This window comes from Artemia sp. Qi Xiang Cuo, chromosome 6 (assembly GCF_049724085.1).
Source record: "Artemia sp. Qi Xiang Cuo chromosome 6, ASM4972408v1, whole genome shotgun sequence".
Lineage (NCBI taxonomy): Eukaryota > Metazoa > Arthropoda > Branchiopoda > Anostraca > Artemiidae > Artemia > Artemia sp. Qi Xiang Cuo.
Genome location: NC_142799.1, coordinates 37,998,184 through 38,017,773, shown reverse-complemented (window position 1 = coordinate 38,017,773; position 19,590 = coordinate 37,998,184). Strand labels below are relative to the sequence as shown.

General features: G+C 35.6%; 1 protein-coding gene across 1 annotated transcript in view; it reads right to left on the bottom strand.

Annotated features, from left to right (window-relative positions):
* Positions 1-839: 839 nt before the first annotated feature.
* LOC148951193 (uncharacterized) overlaps positions 840-19,590 on the bottom strand; it is a 188,979-nt gene continuing 170,228 nt past the window's right edge. Inside the window, exons 16-19 of the mRNA XM_089090706.1 lie at positions 16,311-16,543; positions 9,806-9,977; positions 7,846-8,081; positions 840-5,060 (exon numbers count right to left, since the gene is read on the bottom strand). Of these exons, the coding sequence (XP_088946832.1) occupies positions 4,969-5,060; positions 7,846-8,081; positions 9,806-9,977; positions 16,311-16,543 (733 nt within the window). The 3' untranslated portion in view covers positions 840-4,968. The remainder of the gene's footprint in view (positions 5,061-7,845; positions 8,082-9,805; positions 9,978-16,310; positions 16,544-19,590) is intronic.

Here is a 19,590-nt window from a genome sequence, read left to right as displayed (position 1 = left end):
TTACCATGTGTTTTCTTTCAGCTACAAAAATCGGGAAAGACACGTGTTCTAGAGCTCCATTATGATACATATTTTTCGCTTATTTTCTCCTGTTTTCTATTTTAAAATTGGCGGGCGCTGGTGTAAAAACCTAAATTAAACATTGACGAACTTCTTTATTAAAAATTGAATTCCCCGTTTTTCCTAACTTTTCAAGACGTATATGGTGGTTTAAGTTTTTTTTTCCCCCCCCCCCCCCTCACGCCCTTTTCACCCAAATTCATCCGATCAAAATTTTGAAGTAGCCATTTTATTCAAAATAGTCCAAAGTTCAAATAACTAAACCTCTGGGGTTGACAATCCCCCTCCCTCTCCCGCAGTCATCGGTGCTAGGGCTATAAATTATACAAGTTGCTGATTGTTCGCATAAAGACTTTTTTTTATTAAGCAAAGAGGGCTGTATTTTGCAGCGGAATAAAAAGCCTCATACAACTGAGTTTATTGGTTTCGCAGCAATTCAGTTATTGATCAAGAAACATTTTCTCCGAAAAAGAACTAAACTTGTTCAAAAAATGGAAAAACCTCCTTATTATTGCATGTTTTTCATGCCTTTTTTTTACCATACTTTTGAATCTAAAAACAATTCAAAGCAAAGTTCAAACGTCTAATTCTGTAGATGGATAAAGCTTAATTTTAGCTATCCAATGATGACAATATTGTTACCTTACGTTGAAATATTAGAACCATAGGACTGAATTAATATGTCCGTAAGTTCCACAGAGAACATAAACCTTAAGACATTTCCTAAAAAAAAACAAAAAAAACGCGAGGTTGTTCATAAGCCATAATTTATTTGCATTTAAGCATGAATCAAGTAAAAAAGGCTCTAAATTAGGTAAGACAGGATTAATGCGAGAGAAAAAGAGGGAGAGAAACATAAAACTGGACGAAATAGAGGCCCTTTGTAGTAATTACACTCGAAGTATCAGACCAAGTCATCGATAGTTACAAATAAACATGTGTGCAGCAATTAGGAAATTGAAAAAAAAAATAACGAGAGACACGCACTTTGTACATGGTTAAGGGGATTCGTCTTTTCAGATATATTTAAAAAAAAAAAAAAAAAAGTTAAAAAAAAAAAAAAATTATCATTATCAAACTTTACTGGTATGTGCAAAAAAAAAAAAAAAAAAAACTTGCTACTATGAGAACTGGCCCTTAATAGTGCATATTGGGGATTCGGAGGTTGTAAATGTGTATTTGTAAGATTTTGTTTGATCGATATCTGAAAAAGATTCCAAACTTAACCATCTAGCACTAATCAACGAAATATCCCCTATGACCTTTCATATTTCGGCTTTTGTTTATAGAGGTGACAGCCGAACATATGACACCAGAAAATATTGGCCAGTGTGTTGGCATCTACAGGTTAATAACGGTTTTAATTGGAAGGCTGCAGTACTGGGCACTTAATGTGAAAGTTCAAACTGCTTTACTTTACGCTATATGGATGAACGCCATGACTTTAGCAATTAAATAAAAAAAACTTGTTGTTATAGCCATGCAGCATTTGTTGTTTATTGTCGAACTGCATAAAAAAACTCACAAAAACATGACAAGGAAGCTATTTCTGCGTTTCAGGAGTGTGTATTTCACGCCAAATCGCTATCATCTACAAAGGATTATATTTAATTTTTTGATCATCCGACTAACACTTTCGTTCTTAAGTAGTATCTATTTGTCATGATCTTAGCTAAGGCCTCTCCTTTTCCGGACCCTGAATCTACCTTCAGAAAAAATAATTGCAAAAAATGAAATGACAATGAAAGAAATAAGATTTCCCTATAAGTTCCCGTGTGCGACAATGTTGACAATTATTGTGTTACCGCCACAATTACTATATTATCTTCTTTTTATTAATGATGTTCATTTTCTTCCTTCTAATTGGCAAAACATTTTGCAGACTCTTTCATGATAATTTCTTCAAGGCTTAAACAATAAAGCTGATATTTCCATCAAATTCTTTTACATTGTTTTTTTGTGTCCTTAATAATTTATGTTGCATTTTCTTGCATTCATACATAACTTAAGTCGAAATACAGCGCCATACAATTACACACAATTGGGAATTAGTGAAGACGAATTGTAAATTGGAAACCGACGCATAAATTGTAAAATCTGCAGCAAAGAATAACCAAGCTACAGGGAATCTGGTAAACTTCAAAGAGAGGAAATTCAAGTTCATCACAAAGAAGTTAAACGAGAAGGAAACTAGATAAAAACATTTGCTACATTTTCCTAAATCTTTTATTTGCTTTTGTAGAAATTAAGATAGAACAAACAACAGAAAACATACTTTTGTCAACAGGTTTAATCCAAATAAACTTTCACCATTAATTGAAATCCTAAATGTGATAGCCCAAAATTAAATATGAATTTCTTAGCTCAGCGAGATAGCGCAACTTTTTTCAAATTTTCTAATTCCTGTTAAACATTTTGAAGATCTTGAGTCAACTGCCGTATCAGTTTCTCATTTTCTTTTGTATTGAGATCAACATTCACTAGAATAAGGCTGAATAGCCAAATTTTCTCAAATGATATCTGTCTTTGTTCATATCTATCCTCAAAAAGTGCTTCTAAAAAAAAGATATCACCCAAATAAAGAAAAAAGGGTCATGAGGAAATGTTATCATTTCACTTAAACTTTCCTTATCCAAAACGCGGTATAAGTTAAAGGAGTCTAAAATAAAGTAATAAAGTAATTAATTAGAGGTATGTAGCATAATTCCATTTTAGCATCAATGTGAGGAGAGGTTTGACTACTAGAATTCTTGCAGGTTTTTAAAGCTGTTATTTTAAGGTTCCAAGCATTTATTGAATTCGATAATGCTACTTAGTAGTGACGTATTATGAATGTAGCTTAGGCAACGAATGAAGAGAACTCTAGAGTTGTTACAGGTTTTAAGACCCCTTTTACGCGAGTATTTTGAGGGGAAGAAGCCGAGGCTAAGTGAAAAAATACTCTTTATTAATATGAAGTGAACAGGTAAAATGGAAAGAAGCAATAGCGATGAATATAATTTTGAAGACAGTCTTGAAGATTATGGGAAAACTCAGGTTGTAAAGAAAAAACAAAAAAGAAACATCACTATCTAGCGCTGCCTATAAAAATCATAAAGCTGTCAATACTTCCTAGTTTCAATTATATCCAAACCTCATTTCTACCAGCAGCAAAGCTGCTACTCAAGGGGCTTTGTTCATTGGAAGTGTGAATTTGCGATTGTGCTCTATATCAGTAGCAACCACCGAGTTCCCGTTCATTGCTCATGACATTCTTAATTTCCCTGTGCAAGGTTACTCAGTCTATGACATCAATTATTTTTTAATTGCTACTTGACCCACGCTAACACCCCAATGGCTACTTCTCCTTCGCTTTCAATTTTCTTTAGTATACACGGATCATACAGGAAAAAATAGCACTGAAGCAATATGCAAAAAGTTTCATATTAGAAATTAAATTCTTAGTATACCTAAAGTAAGAGGGGTATGGAATAGAGTGGCTAAACTATGCCTAAAGATAGTGACTTGTGGGAGTGTAATCATATTCACGTTGAAACCTACTAATTACGGGACATTTATTGTCTACATCAGCTTATTTCAAAATCTTCAAAATAAAAAACGATCAGCAGAGGTTTACTGGATTTAAGTAAAAATAAAAATCTTAAATTTTTCTTAATAAAAAGCTCTTAAACTTTAAAAATACTAAGAATTCTATTTTTCAGTCACTGTTCTAGTGGCCACTATTTTCAGATCCCAATTTATTCTTTCACAGTCTTGAAGCCACTTACTCATCAATCAAATATTATTTGGAGCTCAATAAAAAATGACATTAAGTTACAGGTGAAATTGTCAGAAAGTCTCGACAAAATGTTTTGCAAAGACTTTTTCATGAGAACTTCTCAAAGGCTCAAACTATAAAGCTCTTTTTCCTCTCTACTTCTCCCTTATTTCTCTCTACTTCTTTTGCATTTTTTTCCTGTTTTACCTTTTTTTGTAAGCATTTTTTCAATGAGCTTGAAAAAATGAGCTTTAATGCCAAACTTTCAATTAAATTTTTGCCTTTAAGCGCAATCGTTTCCTGGTCAGGTGGAAACCAAAACAAATTAGATAAATTATTAATAAATAAGAATAAAACAGATTTATTAAAACTGTAAGCCGGTTTACAGCCAACACTGATTATGATATAACAGATACGTTTCTGGACACGCATCAAAATTCATTGAAACCGCTTCAATAAGTAAAATATTTCTTTTCGCGTAAAATAATAATAAGGTTTAAATCCACTTGTTTTTGGAGATGAGTAGTTGGCAAAATTCTAGTACAAAGGTTCCCCTCAGGTCCACGGAAGATAGAAGTACAATGAAGTAAATTCAGTAACAACATACGCCAGTTTATAACTAAAATTAATTATGGTATAATGATCATTTGCATGCCAGTTTTCAATTAAAGAAAACGATTTCAATAAGAAAATTTTTCATTTCAAGTTAAATATTAAAGTCAAATTCCTGGTTATTGATGATGACCTGCAAAGAAGGGGTACTAATACTCAACACTGAGCGTGAAAGTAACACGCAGCTTCATTGTCAGAAAGGTGTACCAACAAGCTTTGTATATTGGAAAAGCCACAGACAAGGCCAAGCCTCCCATCAAACAATTTTTTGTCAATATTTAACTGAAATTCGGGAAAAGGAACATTTTCAAATAAAGTGAATATTTTCAAATAAAAGGGGCTACTGAAATTAAGTTGAAGTTGAACAGGGGAAGGAGGCAATTAGTTAGAAACCAGGAAATACCCATAAACTGAATTCATCACATCCCTTTTTTTCCTTCCATTAAACATACATACAAACTTAAAATGAAGGAAAATAGAAGCGTAAACAAAAGAGAAGGAATGATAATTCGGACTATCACAAGACAAACAATTTAAAGCTATTCAGCCTCCTCGCTGTGAACTTCCCCTCGTAATGATTCACGTATAGACTTCACAGTGAGAATTGAACTACGACTTATTGCTGATGAACCTACAACAAGAATACAAAAGTTAAATCATAACCAATATATTTTTTTTTAAATAAGTTTTTTTTTGTAGATTGAAATTAATTCTTAAAAATAACATTGGAAACTTGCCAGCCAAAAATACGTTTTATGTTTCTCGGTAGTACTTAATTACTCCACCCTCTTTACCTTGTTTTCACGTAACACTTTTTCAATCATAAGTTTCAGTTTCTTTTGATTCATCCCATCAAAGACAATAGGTTTCCATTTTCACACGGTCATTCATTTTATGATCATAAATAGAATAGCCTATGAGACATAGCTCAGAACTCAATCTATGTCATCGTTAAACGAGTTTGAAGACATATATGCATATAAATACCTTATGGTTTTCGTTATCATTCATTATCTCTTTCCCTTCCTCCCCCATTCTCAGTTCCTCCTTCCCTCCTCATCTGTACTGTGGTCTTACGTTGTGTTAAATACAATAATCATTTTTAGTATACTTTCGGGTAATTTACTCCCTATATTTAAAATTGTAGTGTTTTTATAGGACTTTTTTATGCAGGCACCATATTTCTGTTGTTATAGAGCAATCATAGAAGTGGAGACACTACTTTTATTGCAGGTATTACAACGCCATCAGTTACAATGTCGGAAACTCAATGCGATCAGCTGGGGATGAAACATGAATGTCATTACCATTTGTAAATACGACAGCACCATCTATTGCAATGATGAACATGAAGTTAATTACACTAAAAAAGGACATCGCCCTTTGTGTATTTTCTACCAAAATTTGACATCCACACTGAAATTTGATTTTTAGCTAAGGACAGGACTCTCCCAACCCTCAACATGCAAATTATAATGCTGCATTCAGAAATTTTCTACCTACTAGAGTTTTTAGTTTTGTAGTTTTCACATCCCATTTTTGAAAATATGCAATTTTGTATTTTTTCCAGAATAAAGATCACGTATGCGTGTTTACTTGTTTGTTGTTTTTTCTTTGTATTCCCAGGGGTGATCGTATAGGACCATTTGTCCTAGAAGATTGGGCTCATAAAACCTGAAATTTAAAGTTCTATTGCCCCTTTTAAGTGACAAGACGCTGGAGGGCAACTAGCCCGCCTCTCACGCCCTTTTTCCCCAAGGTCGTCCGATCCAATAACTATGTGTTCGGGGATGAAATGACCACCCACAGCCCCTGGAGGAAGGGCCACAACCTATGAAATTTGGCCATTGTTTACATATAGTATTTGCTATTATACACACTTTCCAGGAGAAAATTTCTACGGGGGAAATTACACAGGGGAAATTTTCTATGAGAAAATTTTCCATGGGAGAAAATTCCATTAGACGGTTTCCAGAAATAATTTTCCACACAGGGGGGGGGGGGGAGGATTCTACCATGAACTGAAAAATGACCAGAAATTAGATAAAAACACGTCTTTTCTCAAATGAAAATAGGCTACACTCAGGAGTATTTTTAGGCAGAATCGTCGGCAAAAAATTTTCTTGGGGAATTTTAAGCGATGAAGGAATTGTACGGGGGCATTTCCCAGGGGGGGGGGGGCTTTACGTCACTGCTCCTCCTGAATACACCCCTCTTTACATTGAAGTTCGACCATTTCTCTCAATTCTTTAAGACAATTCCTGAAACACAAGGGCCATTTAATTAGATCCAGAACCTTTTTAAAAGGTGCTAAAAAGCTTTTTTTGACATGCATTTTTGTTAAGAACAAAAATTTCGTGTGGAGGGCATTCAAAACCTGTAACTCCCTTCCCCGTCGAACTTAGGTACGGCCTTGAATATATTCTTTTAACGTCATTTCCTAACTTGAGTCAAGTCATCAGTTTTCTTGTCCGAAGCTGTTCTTACTGTGGAAAAAAAAATCGCGAATGATAACGGTCATGATTAAGAAATTTTTAGGTATTTTTTTCAATAAGTCTCTGAATAAAACAGAAAAAAATGTCGATTACACTTTTTTTTGTATTTCTGAAAATACGAATCAAGTTATTGAATTTGTTATACATGATAGATGTATAACGTATAAAATATACGTTAGAGGAAACGTATATTTTGTTTGTTTGTTCGAGCAGTAAAACACTGGAAGTCTTATACTTTTGTTTTTTAAGGAGTAAAATTTTCTTTTCAATTCCCAATATTTTCTTTTATGTTAGTTCTAAAATTTGCTGCAAAGGCTTAAATTTTGAAATAACTATTACTTTGTAATCTACAACTATTCAAGCAAGTTTCGTTGTCAGATATAAACTGATTGAAGCAAAAGAAAGATCAATCTAAAAGCAATTCAGAAAACTATGTGTTTATCAATTTATTTCTCCAATGTTTCTTCTTTAGTAGCATTATTTTGTTTACCAGCATGGGGCAAGAATTATTTGCGACCTTTTACTGATGCTCGTGAGAGTTGACAGTTCACATTTTTTTCTAGAGTTCTTTCTTTCCAAAATATTCCACGAATCCCAAAAATTAGATACCATTACTTTGCAATCAATATTAAGATTAAAATAATGTTTAGACCGAATTGGATAAATTTTGAATTATTTTTTGTGATTTGCCTTTCTCCTGATGGTAACGATAAGTGGCCTTATTCTAAAAAAAAGGCCTTCATATACCGGGGTGTTTAAGCTAGTTGATCAGACACGACCATTAGGACGTATCTTCAGTAGGCTTGTGCTATACCTACTCTTACACTAACGTTACTCGACTTACGTCAAATTTAGGTTAGACGACGGATGTGGAATAACAAGATTAGAACTATTTCCACAGAGACAAAATAAATTACTCACTGTATCTACTCTTTCTATCACAAATGGAGGAAGCTCTATTATTATTATTGATTCCCCTGACAGTGTCAATAAGAACATTCACTGTCATCAATAGGCACTCGGCAACTTCTGGCGTTGGGGCACAATATAAATAAGGCGTTAGTCCTTCAACATCAATTGCAAAAACATCAGCACCATGACACAACATCTCCTGACAGGTAAGTCCTAGTCCGTTCTTACACGCTATATGAAGGGGCCTGAAATAAACAACAACAACAACATAGAATAGTAGTACAAATACAGATTTTTTCCTGAAGGTCCCTTCACACAGGGTGTCTCAAGGTTCAATACGTCTAGGAGACAGACTATGAGTTGATTACGAATTGGATCATGTATTGCTTTATTTAACGTAAAAGACGTACGTCAATAAAAGTATTTTTCGTTAATCTGCTTTTTGATGAAGCCACCAGTCAAATCTAAAGAGATACACAATGTTTGCCTCTTTATATCGTTTTAAAGAGAAGCATGGCCCTTGTATTGAGCCGATCCCGTCGTCAACAACTTTCCTAGGTCTAAAGAGCGTAAACCAAAAAACAATAGTCCTGGATATTCTTGTTATTGTAATGAAACCATCATCCTCACCCACCAAATTTGGCTGATATGCAACTTGAATTATTTTTGAGTGAGCTATTATTTGGTTGTTTCATGATAAGTACTGATTCGTTAATATAAGAGATTAAGTTACAATTGCATCTGCACAGATCAATGCTATAGGCGAAACTTTGCTGTGAATATAACAACGTACTGACTGTAGCCTACTCCACGCTCAATAGAGCTTATTGCAATTGATTGCAATGAAGTGTAATAGCTTATCGAATAAGTGTAATCATGATGCTCTAATGAACGTGGTTTGGATATCAAAATGAATTTCATACAGAAAAATCTTACAAACCCACTGAACTTTTAAAATTAAACAAAAATGTAGTTAGCTTATACTTATAGATACAAATATCAAGAATTGTCTATCTCTAAGAGGACGAATCGCAGCTTATAGAGCTCTTAAGCAAAATCAGCAAATAATTAATTGTAATAGGTTTCAATAAGTGCTGTTAAATGCAACTCAATGACTGCAATTGGCTATTGAACGCCGAAATTTACAAAAATCAATTGCAAATAGCTTTTGAACGCGAGGCTGGGCGCTGTAGAGAAAAAATGTTTCATCCTTTAGAATACACTGTACAATTTCAATTGTATTTCCTACATTTTAAGCACCATCTACTTATGCTATGTGGGAAAAAAAAAGGAATCTTAAAAAGTACAAGAGCGTACACCCTAAGATAAAACTTAAGAACGTAAAGAAATTATAAGGAGTTACAAGAAACTACAACAAACTACTAAGAAACTTCCCTTTTTGAAGAATGTTTTGTTGAAGATTTTGTTTAAAGTTTAATCTTGGGTTGAAACCTTTTTTGCTCTCTAAGAGAACATTTTTTCATATTATTCCTATGATTTTTTTTTAACTTGATTCATCTCTTCTTTTTTTTTTCTCGAAAGCTTACTTTTCAACTTATTAGTATTGACTAGCAGTACAGTTTTTAATATAATTATAGAAAACTAGGGAGAAAAAGTGAATTGTGTGAAATGTGCAGTTAACGACTAGCCAAATCAATCAAACAAATTCGCAGAAAAAAGGGTTCTTTTTATGACCCCGGAAAATGACAGAATTATTTACCAGAGAGAGAAAGAGAAAAATGAAAGAGAGTGAGAGATAGAAAAAAAGACAGGGAGAGAGAGAGAAAGAGAGAGAGAGCAAGAGAGAGAGAGAGAGAGAGAGAGAGAGAGAGAGAGAGAGAGAGAGAGAGAGAGAGAGAGATAGATAGAGAGAGAGAGAGAGAGAGAGAGAGAGAGAGAGAGAGAGAGAGAGAGAGAGAGAGAGAAGGAGAGAGAGAGAGATGAATCCGGCTTAAAATATTTGACTTACGTTTGAAGAAGGCGATTCGTAGCATTGACAACACCGTCAGCGTCAGTTTCTGTCATAGAGCACAATAGTTTTAGAGCAGCATTTTCGTGTTTTTTAAGACAAGCATGGTGCAAAGCACTGTTGCCTGAGTTATCAGCTTCAAGGACGGATGCCCCATTTTTTAACAACAAATCTGAAAAAAGTACAAAATAAGCAGAAAAGTCAAGTCAGACATTCGATTTAATTCTTTGCATTCTTTAAATCAAAACAGAATCAAGGAGAATCAAAACAGGGATATTTCCTTTGAAGATAATGTAGAATTGTGCTTAAAATCTATAAACTGTAAGAATTTAAACAAAAATCATCGTTCTCATTCCTTACAATTTTCTTTTCCATTCCTTTCATACCAAGGAACCGTTCCTAAAAACTGAAAAAAAATCTAGCAATTAAAGGTCGACAAGTGAACAAAAGATTAAGTGCTATAGCAATAATTGCACAGAAAAAAAAGGTGCACTTGTGCAGAACACTGAATTTTCATTAATCTTGAAAGTAGAAGTGCAACGTTAAAGGAAATTTCAGAGATGGATTTGTAGCACAAATTAATGCATAGAATGGAGTTTTAAACTTTATATTCCCTCAACCCATTTTATCTAGAAAATAGGATTTACATGAGCTGGGAAAATATTAAAACATTAACTCATACTTCTCAACATATTTAGTTACGATTCAAAAACCCCTTCTTGTAAATATTATGACGATAAGAGTTCAGGGACTCTCTTTCCCCACATATATCAGGTTAGAACTCTCGCAGGCAGAATTAGGTTGTTTACTTTTACTTCCCACCAAAACTGGTTAAAATCAGACACCTGGTTCTCAGGTAAAACCTGCAATGGCAAGAATTTAAGAGCCCCCACCGCCCAAACAAAGCCCTAAATGGCTATATACTCCCAAAGGCAAAACTACGGCAGCTAACCTTACTAAAACCAAGCTTAGTTGAGATCTAATAACCCTTTCATCCAGATGCCCTAATGACAAGAGCTTAATTAGGGTTCCCTCCCTTTTCCCTCTTCTAGAGAAGTCAGAGTGGATCCTAATAACTTAGAAACATAACTAAGACTTCAGCTCTTGGTTTCCATTATGTTTCGTTGGGATCCAACAAACCCTTCTAGTAAATACCATGAAGGCAAAGAGTTAACACCCCCCCCCCTCCTCACATGTGTAAGATCGGGCACAATCTTCCAAAACACACAAATATCACAGTTACTCTGACTTCCCACCAAATTTCCTGACATCCCTCAACCCGTTCTGGTAGATTTTGTGATGATTAGAATTAAGACCCCCCCCCCCCCTACACATAGGTTAGAATTGGCATGGACCCCAAAAAGGCACAAACAAGTGAGGAAAAACAGGAGAGAAAGAGAGATCATAAAAGTGAGCTAAATTTTGATCCAGTGCAAAATCGAGCCAAGTTCTGTTTCGGAACAAAAATTCGAACAGTTTCTATTCATTTCAAAAACGATCTAATTTCATTCATTTGAGTCTTGAATTGATGTAAAAACGATCAAAGTCCAAGCTGAAGAATTTTATTAATGCTCTGTTCAAACAAGTTGAGCCCAGACTCATTGAGGAAGAGAGCGAAGTTCAAGGTAGAGACTGAAAACATACAGAGACAAACTGAGTCTCGACTACTTACAAAAACGATCGAAGTCCTAACTCTGTACAAAAATCAGACAAGTCCTGATTGGGGCAAAAATAAGTTAAGACCCAATTCAGTGGAACAACGAGCTAAGTGCACTTGGTACAAAATGAGCTAAGTCCTGGCTCGATGTAAAAACAATTCACGAGTGAAATCCTGACATGGTACAAAAACTTGCCAAGTCCGACCCTGGTGTAAAAACCAAGCAAGTTCAAGGAATACTGAGGCCTCCTCCATTGCCGGCTTTTTTACCATAAAGGTGCGCGAGCTGTAGCTTGACTAATAGGAAACATGAATTAATTTTCAATCTTCGTGATATCAAGGCAGAAATTTGTCTAGTAGTCACTTTTACCCCGCCCCCCTCATTTCCTCGTCATCTTTTTAAAGAGAAGGTAGTGATGTTACACCTTGCTTGAAACGAAACTACCCAACATTTTCAATCTGTATGATTTGAGAACCACAGTTTGCTAATGCCTGAATAAAGCGGGTGAAAAGGGGTTTTATTCCACTGCTTCTTTTCTACCGAGTCACTAGCAGACTTCAAAGTTTCAAAAGTCGGGGACTACCCGAAGTATATAGTATACTATTAGTATATAGTATACCAAAGAACGCACTATAGCATTCTAGTGCGTGGAGCGCAAAGGTATGTGGTCTAGTATTACTAGGGGATAGTCTCCTTGGCTGTAGGAGCCTATCATATCTCATCAATTTCCATTTTTTTTGTCACTTTCACAGAAGTTACCAATCTTAATAATATACTTTCGAGTCACAGATTTTGCCTGCAACACAAAAATTAACCATCCCTTTAAACCTACCAAAGGCTGAAGTGTTATTTTTGTTTATTAACACTAAAAACAAAGCACATTTTAACCCGTTCTTCTTTCTTTGGCCTTAACATTAAAGAATTAAAACCCAACAAAACTTACTTCCAGGAACTCTTTTTTAAATCAGTCTTTTTGAAACAGTAAATTTGGTTCAATTAATATTATACAAGCACGTATCAAATTTTCATTAATATTTTCTCGCTTTTAAACCCATTTCTTTCAAATGCATAGAAACATTCAATTAGTGAATCATTTATTAATACACAAATTTAAAAGAATAGTGCAGGAAACAAAATATTTGCTCCAAAAATTACCAACTGTCGCATTCAAATTTTTATTTAGGCATTAATTTTTTATGCTTTTTAATAAAGGGGAACTAAAAGCGGAATTAGCGACAAATTGAAAGCCAAAAATGTATCATTCATCGTATGGCATGGCCTCCCAGTCTTCTGCTAGATGAAAAGGTTCAAGAGGCAGGGAGGTGCCAAAGTTATCCTTCCACCTTTTTCAGGGACAACCATGAGGGTGAGAACCGTGAATTTAGCCTTTGAAGATGATTTGGGAAACGGCACTGACTCATCCGTTGAATGTGACCGAGTCATCGAAGTTGCTGCAGCTGGATCCTGGTGGGAATTGTTCGTTACATTTGAGACTCGACTGATTCCACACTTGAGATTCTATCAAGGTAGGTGAATCCAGCGATTCGGCTCAGACATTTAGCTTCAAACGCTGCAAATCAACACCGGTTATCCACCTTTGGCGTCTTTTTTCGCATGAGTAGATTACGATGAGGGTACTTAAGGTATCGAAAAGTAGTGTCTTCATCCACAGATATAAATCTTGCTGCGCCATATGGACTTTCGAGTTTCACATGAGTAGATTACGATGGGGTTAATCGAGGTATCAGAAAGTAGTGTCTTAATCCGTGGGGGTAGGTCCTTGTTGCATCATACGGGCATACGAGGTTTCAACCTAGAACTCGCAAGGGCGAGCTGCATTTGTATATCTTTTAAGTGATTGTTGTCACTGGTGATCAGACTACCAAGGTAGGGGAATTCGCCGACCTACTGAATACTCTCTCTCTTAAGTTTATGGTCGGGCTTAATTGCATCCTGCAGCTTTCATGATCAGCATATAACCTTTTTTATGTTATGTCGAATAAAAAACGCACGGTTCAAAGTATACTCGTATCTTGCTTTCGGTAAAGCTTGAATGACGCTTTGGCCTTTAGGGAGTTGAAGATGACGGTAGCCCCACATTTACTTATGGTAATTTCTGTTAGGCTTAATTTGTTTGTTTTAAGCTTGATTTATTATATCAATCTATTTCAGACTTTTATAGATTTTAATATCGTTCTTTCATTTTTCTTTGGAAAATTTTTGAGAAAGTCTTTTAATTAATTATGCAAAAAAACTAATTCTTTTAAAATTAGGTGATGGTTTGTTTTTTATTTTTAAATAACTAAATAACTAATAGATAATAAGCGCACGAGCTCAGTGAAGGGTTCTCACAAAATCTCTTAAAGTGAACTTTTAATAGGGCGTCTTGATGCTTCAAACAGAATGGATATGTTATAGTTTGCCAGATTAGCAGCAAAATGGCACAAAACAGCAGCTTATTAGATATTCTTTAGGGTCATTTCTTTAGATATTCAAAAGTGGCACAAGGACTAAGAATTTCCGTTTGAATGAGCCCTATTTCAATTTCGTGCAACGATTGCATTAATATAATCATCCCAAAAAAATAAATTAGGGGGGTAGTACAGTGGGAGAGAATAAAACAGAAATATCAAAAAGTGAAGTTTAAAGTGAAACTTTACTATTGCCTGAGGGTAGGAGTGGACTGGCACCACAAGGAAAAAACCAAGCTTGACTTTTAGAGGGTGCCTAAGAGAAGGGTTCAAACCCCATAAAAAAGTGGAATAAGGGGGTGCTCCCCCCAGAACTGAAAATTTACCACCCTTAAGTCGTTTTTCAGGATACTTCTACACTCACAAAGCTTAAATAAATATGTGCATTTTTACAACAGTTTTTGATAAAACATTGTTATGAATGAAGTTAGTTCTCACTTACAAGTCCACATTTGTATAGGTCTACTGTCTAGTGGTACAGTATTATGCTTTTTAAAATTCTCTATTACTATTTGGTATGAGTTTAATGACAAAAATATTTGAAAATCAGGACCAATGACCAGCCTAATCTGTATAAATACAATTTTAGATGCCAGCATATACTAAGAACTTGATACAGTACCCATTGAAATCACATTTTAACGTTTCAAAAAAGGAACAATTTGATTGAAGTAGCTTAAAAATTGGAAACTTTGAATTTTTTTCATCTTAAACAATAAGCAAATTACCTAGACTATATTTTTTTACTTTTATGGTAGTTCCGTTATAGCCTGCGAATCAGTTTGGACTGAAAATATAACAGCGAAATAATTTTTTGCTGAGACTACATCTTTTAGTACACACGCTATACGATACAGGGTGTTCTAAAAACCCTTTTAAAATCTTAGATATGATCCATTAGCTAAGGAATAAACGTACTTGCAACATGTTGAGTGCTCAAAAATTTTCGAAAAAACAAAACTCATTTGACTGTAAAGAAGACAAACACAAGGTGGTATATATCATAACCATTTACAAATCGGAACTAGCCATCAATGACATCTCAACTCATTCCAGAAAAATGAAATCACAATTTTTATCTAAACACATCTGAAGAAAGAAAGAGAGCGGGAGGATCGAGGGCAACATTTACTGAACTTCACCGAACATCACCCACTTTGCTGGACTCTGCGACGAAGCTTGCTTGTATTAATCATACAGAGCATGCGTCCTGGAAAAATTCCGTTATATGCAAGAGGCACCGTATTACCGCGTCTAGTCTGTAGTGTGCTGCATATTACAATTGCCCCATTTCAGAAAAATAATGAAGATCATTAAAGCGGGCTTACTGCAAGGATTCCGAGTAGGAAAACTTGTTGCTGACATTAAGAAAACGAGTTGAAACCTATTTTAATTGCAGACGAAGCAAGAAAAATTGCAAACAAGACGAAACAAGAAAATAAAATGGGCACCCTCAGGGCACCAAGTGGAAAATTTTAATTTTTTGGTTTTTATCCTGAGGGCATTAATTATCATTTTTCCCGAGGGCGCACCTTTCAGGTGGCAGGTAGATCGGCGACCCGGTCCGCCTCTGTACTTTTTGTTAGAACTCACAGTTCCTCCGAAGTTATTTCTTTATCGATTGAACTTCAGACGTTAAAACAGAAAAAGAAAAAGATAGACACTTGAAAAAACTCTGTCAAGTTTTAGAGTCTAGCCTAAGAAGTAAGTTTTTAGAGTCTAACATAAAAATTCACACCAGAAACTATTCCTATTAAAACTAAACTCTGGTCCTTCTTAGTAGTTCAAACTTTGAAATTTGTGAAATACAGAGATTTAAAGCAAAAACTATATATTTTGAAAAAATAGATACTTGTTTTTAGATTGAAGAGATAAAATTACTCAAAGATAAGCGGTTTTCCTACATTCCTCTAAATCATTATTGACCAATCAGTTGATGAATGTTTTTATATCACACTTTACTAATTAAAGCCGTTTCTTCCCAATGTCTAGAAATACCTAACAAACATCCACTGTGTTAAACTTTGTATGGAATTATTGGTTTTCGTCAAACGTCCCTAAGTTTTTGTTTTTAATTATAATTTAGATAATGGGAAACAAAATCTTGAAACATGTAAACGATCTGTTAAAAAGGAGGGTAATTGTGACTAGTCTTCCCTCAGGTGGCTTGTTCTTCCTTGACTGTGCTACTCCGACGATTTAAAAAAGAAGCAGAATTCTTTGTAGAAAAAAACCTACAGAAGGCAGCATTTAGCGTCTTTTTGAGGGGTGGCAGTATTTTCACTTCATAAACTCAAGATTTTCTATATATTCTCATAATAAATTTTTAAATTTCAGAGATGAAATGTGACTTTAGAGAAGTACTTTAGAACTTACCAATACTTCTGCTATTTCCCCTTGCACAGGCAACAACCAAAGGGGTCATCCCATTGTTATCCTTCACATTTAAAGATACTCCTTGCTCTAGTAGTAACTTCAAACAATCGTCCCTATCATAGCCAGCTGCAATGTGTAGGGGAGTTCGGCCTAGTCCATCCTTAATACTACTGACCTTTCTATTTAACTGACCTTCAAGAAGAATTCTGGTGCAACTTAAGCTACCATTTTTCCTGAAATACAAAAAAAAAATCATGTCAATCATTATTTGAATGTGTGCTAATACGTAAGAGTGGTCTTTAAGTTTTGGCACAACTGAAGAGGGGGAGGAGTACCAAGTCAGCTCAGGTACCTTTCATTCCGAGGGTCAAAATCATCTAGAACATTCAGGTTTAATATGACAAGTATGTAAGTTTGGAGAAACTAGACCTTCAGAGGGGATAAATCTTTCTTTAAGGTATTCTTCCAACTACATCAACATTTTAATTAACTATTTTCTCTTCTATTTTTAATAATTTAAGATATTGAATGAGAACAATATTTAGCATATATGAATGGAAGCTATATAGAATTGGTATTTTAAGGAGTATAATAAGAAATGTCTGTAAATAAGTATGTTTATATATTCGACCAAATTAAAACTCCTTTCTGCATAGACCTCGTAAATTAATTTCTAATCATAGGCAGCTCGATAGCGCTGCCTACGTAAAGAACGATGTGGGCACAATGTATTATTTATTTTTATTTATTATTATTACTTCTCCATACCCGGACAATTCGTAGCGAAGGAGTTGTCGAAGAAATTTCAAAAAGGGGTCATTCGATTGGAAATTGAAGTGGCTAGTGCCCTTTTTAATAGTCGAAAAGTGATTGGAGGGCAACTACTCCCCCACGCCCATCATTCCCCCAAACACGTCCAATCACAAGTTTGAGATAGCCATTATGTTCAATGTAGTTGATTTCCAGATAGAAAATATCTTTTTAAGGGGTAACTCCCCCACAACCCTCGGGGCAAGGGTTTTAAGTTATGCCCTGAGGTGATATACGGTTTTTATTGAAGACGTTGTGGTAGACACTTCAGAAAAAGCTATTTTTAACGTGAAGCCAAAGGGCTAGTACCCTTATTTTTGGTTTAAAGTTTTTGGAGGCCAACTAGCCCCCCCCCACACCCATCATTCTCCCACATACATCCAATATAAATATTGAGATAGCCATTTTGTTCAGCGTAGTTTATTTCCAGATAGACAATTTATTTTCGAGGGGGACACTTCCCCAAAACCCTCGGGGCAAGGGTTTTGAGTTATGTCCTGGGGGCATGTTAGGTTTTTATAGAAGGCGTTGCCGTAGAAATTTCAAAAAAGGCTCATTCGATTGGAAATTCAAAGGGCTAGTGCGCTTTTTAATAGTCGAAAGTGATTGGAGAGCAACTAACGCCCCTCTCACGCCCAACCTTTCCCCAAACACATCCAATCAATATTTTGAGATAGCCATTTTATTCAACGTAGTTTTAAGTTCTGTAAATTAGGTCTTTGAGGATGACAACCCCCTCACAGCCCTCAGGACAAGGGTTGTAAGTTATGTCCTGGGTGCATAGAAAGTTTTTATAGAACGCTTTGTCATAGAAACTTCAAAAAGGGCTCATTCGATTAGAAATTAAAATGGCTAAGGCCCCTTTTAATAGTCGAAAGTCATTGGAAGGCAACTAACCCCCCTCTCACGCCCACATTTCCCTAAACACATCCAATCAAAATTTTGAGATAGCCATTTTATTCAACGTAGTTTTAAGTTCTGTAAATTACGTCTTTGAGGATGACAACCCCCTCACAGCCCTCAGGACAAGGGTTGTAAGTTATGCCCTGGGTGCATAGAAAGTTTTTATAGAACGCGTTGTCGTAGAAACTTCAAAAAGGGCTCATTCGATTAGAAATTGAAATGGCTAGTGCCCTTTTTAATAGTCGGAAGTAATTGAAAGGGAACAAACACCCCTTCCACGCCCACCATTTCCCCAAACGCATCCAATCAAAATTTTTAGATAGCCATTTTGTTCCACGCAGTTAAAGTTTAGGAAATCATACCTTTGAGCAGGACACTCCCCCCACAGTCTTCAGGGCAAGGGTTGTAAGTTATGCCCTGGGGGCACATAAGTTTTTATTGAAATCCTTGCCGTAGAAACTTGAAAAAGGGCTCATTCGATAAAGATCTAGTGCCCTTTTTTAATAGTCGAATTTGAGGGCTAATAACACCCCTCTCTTCAGGGCACTTCGTATCGAAGAAGTTGTCGTAGAAACTTCGAAAACGGCTCATTCAATTGGAAATTGCAGTGGCTAGTGCCCATTTTAATAGTCGAAAGTGATTGGAAGATAACTAACACCCCTTCCACGCCCATCATTTCCCAAAACACATCCAATCAAAATTTTTGAGATAGCAATTTTGTTCAGCGTAGTTGATTTCCAGATAGAAATTATGTTTTTGAGGAGGACACTCCCCCACATCCTTTAGGGCAAGGGTTGTAAGTTATGCCCAGGGGCATATAAGGTTTTTATAGAAGGCGTTATCGTAGAAACTTAAAAAAAGACTCATTCAATTGGAAATTCAAAGGGCTAATGCCCTTTTTAATGGTCAAAAGTGATTGGAGGGCAACTAGCCTCCCCCCCCCACGCCCATCATTCCCACAACCACATCCAATCGAAAGAGATGCCCATTTTGTTCAGCGTAGTTAATTTCCAGATAGAAAATATATTTTTGAGGACACTCCCCCACAACCCTCGAGGCAAGCATTTTAAGTTATGCCCTGAGGTCATATAAGAACGACGTTGGCACAATGTATTATTTATTATTTTTTTCCTTCAGAGCAGGGCACTTCGTATCGAAGAAGTTGGGGGAAGAAGGGGGCATATAAGGTTTTTAAAGAAGGCGTTGTCGTAGAAACTTCAAAAAAGGCTCATTCGATTGGAAATTCAAAGGGCTAGTGCCCTTTTTAATCATCGAAAGTGATAGGAGGACAACTAGCCCCCCCCCACGCCCATTATTCCCCCAAACACATCCAATTAAAATTTTGAGACAGACATTTTGTTCAGCGTAGTTGATTTCCACATAGAAAATATTTTTTTGAGGAGGAAACTCCCCCACAGCCCTCGGGATATGGGTTTTAAGTTATGCCTTGAGGGCAGATAAGAACAATGTTGGCACAATGTATCATTTATTATTTTTTTCTTTAGACGACGACACTTCGTATCAAAGAAGTTGTTGTAATAACTTCAAAAAGAGCTGATTCAATTGG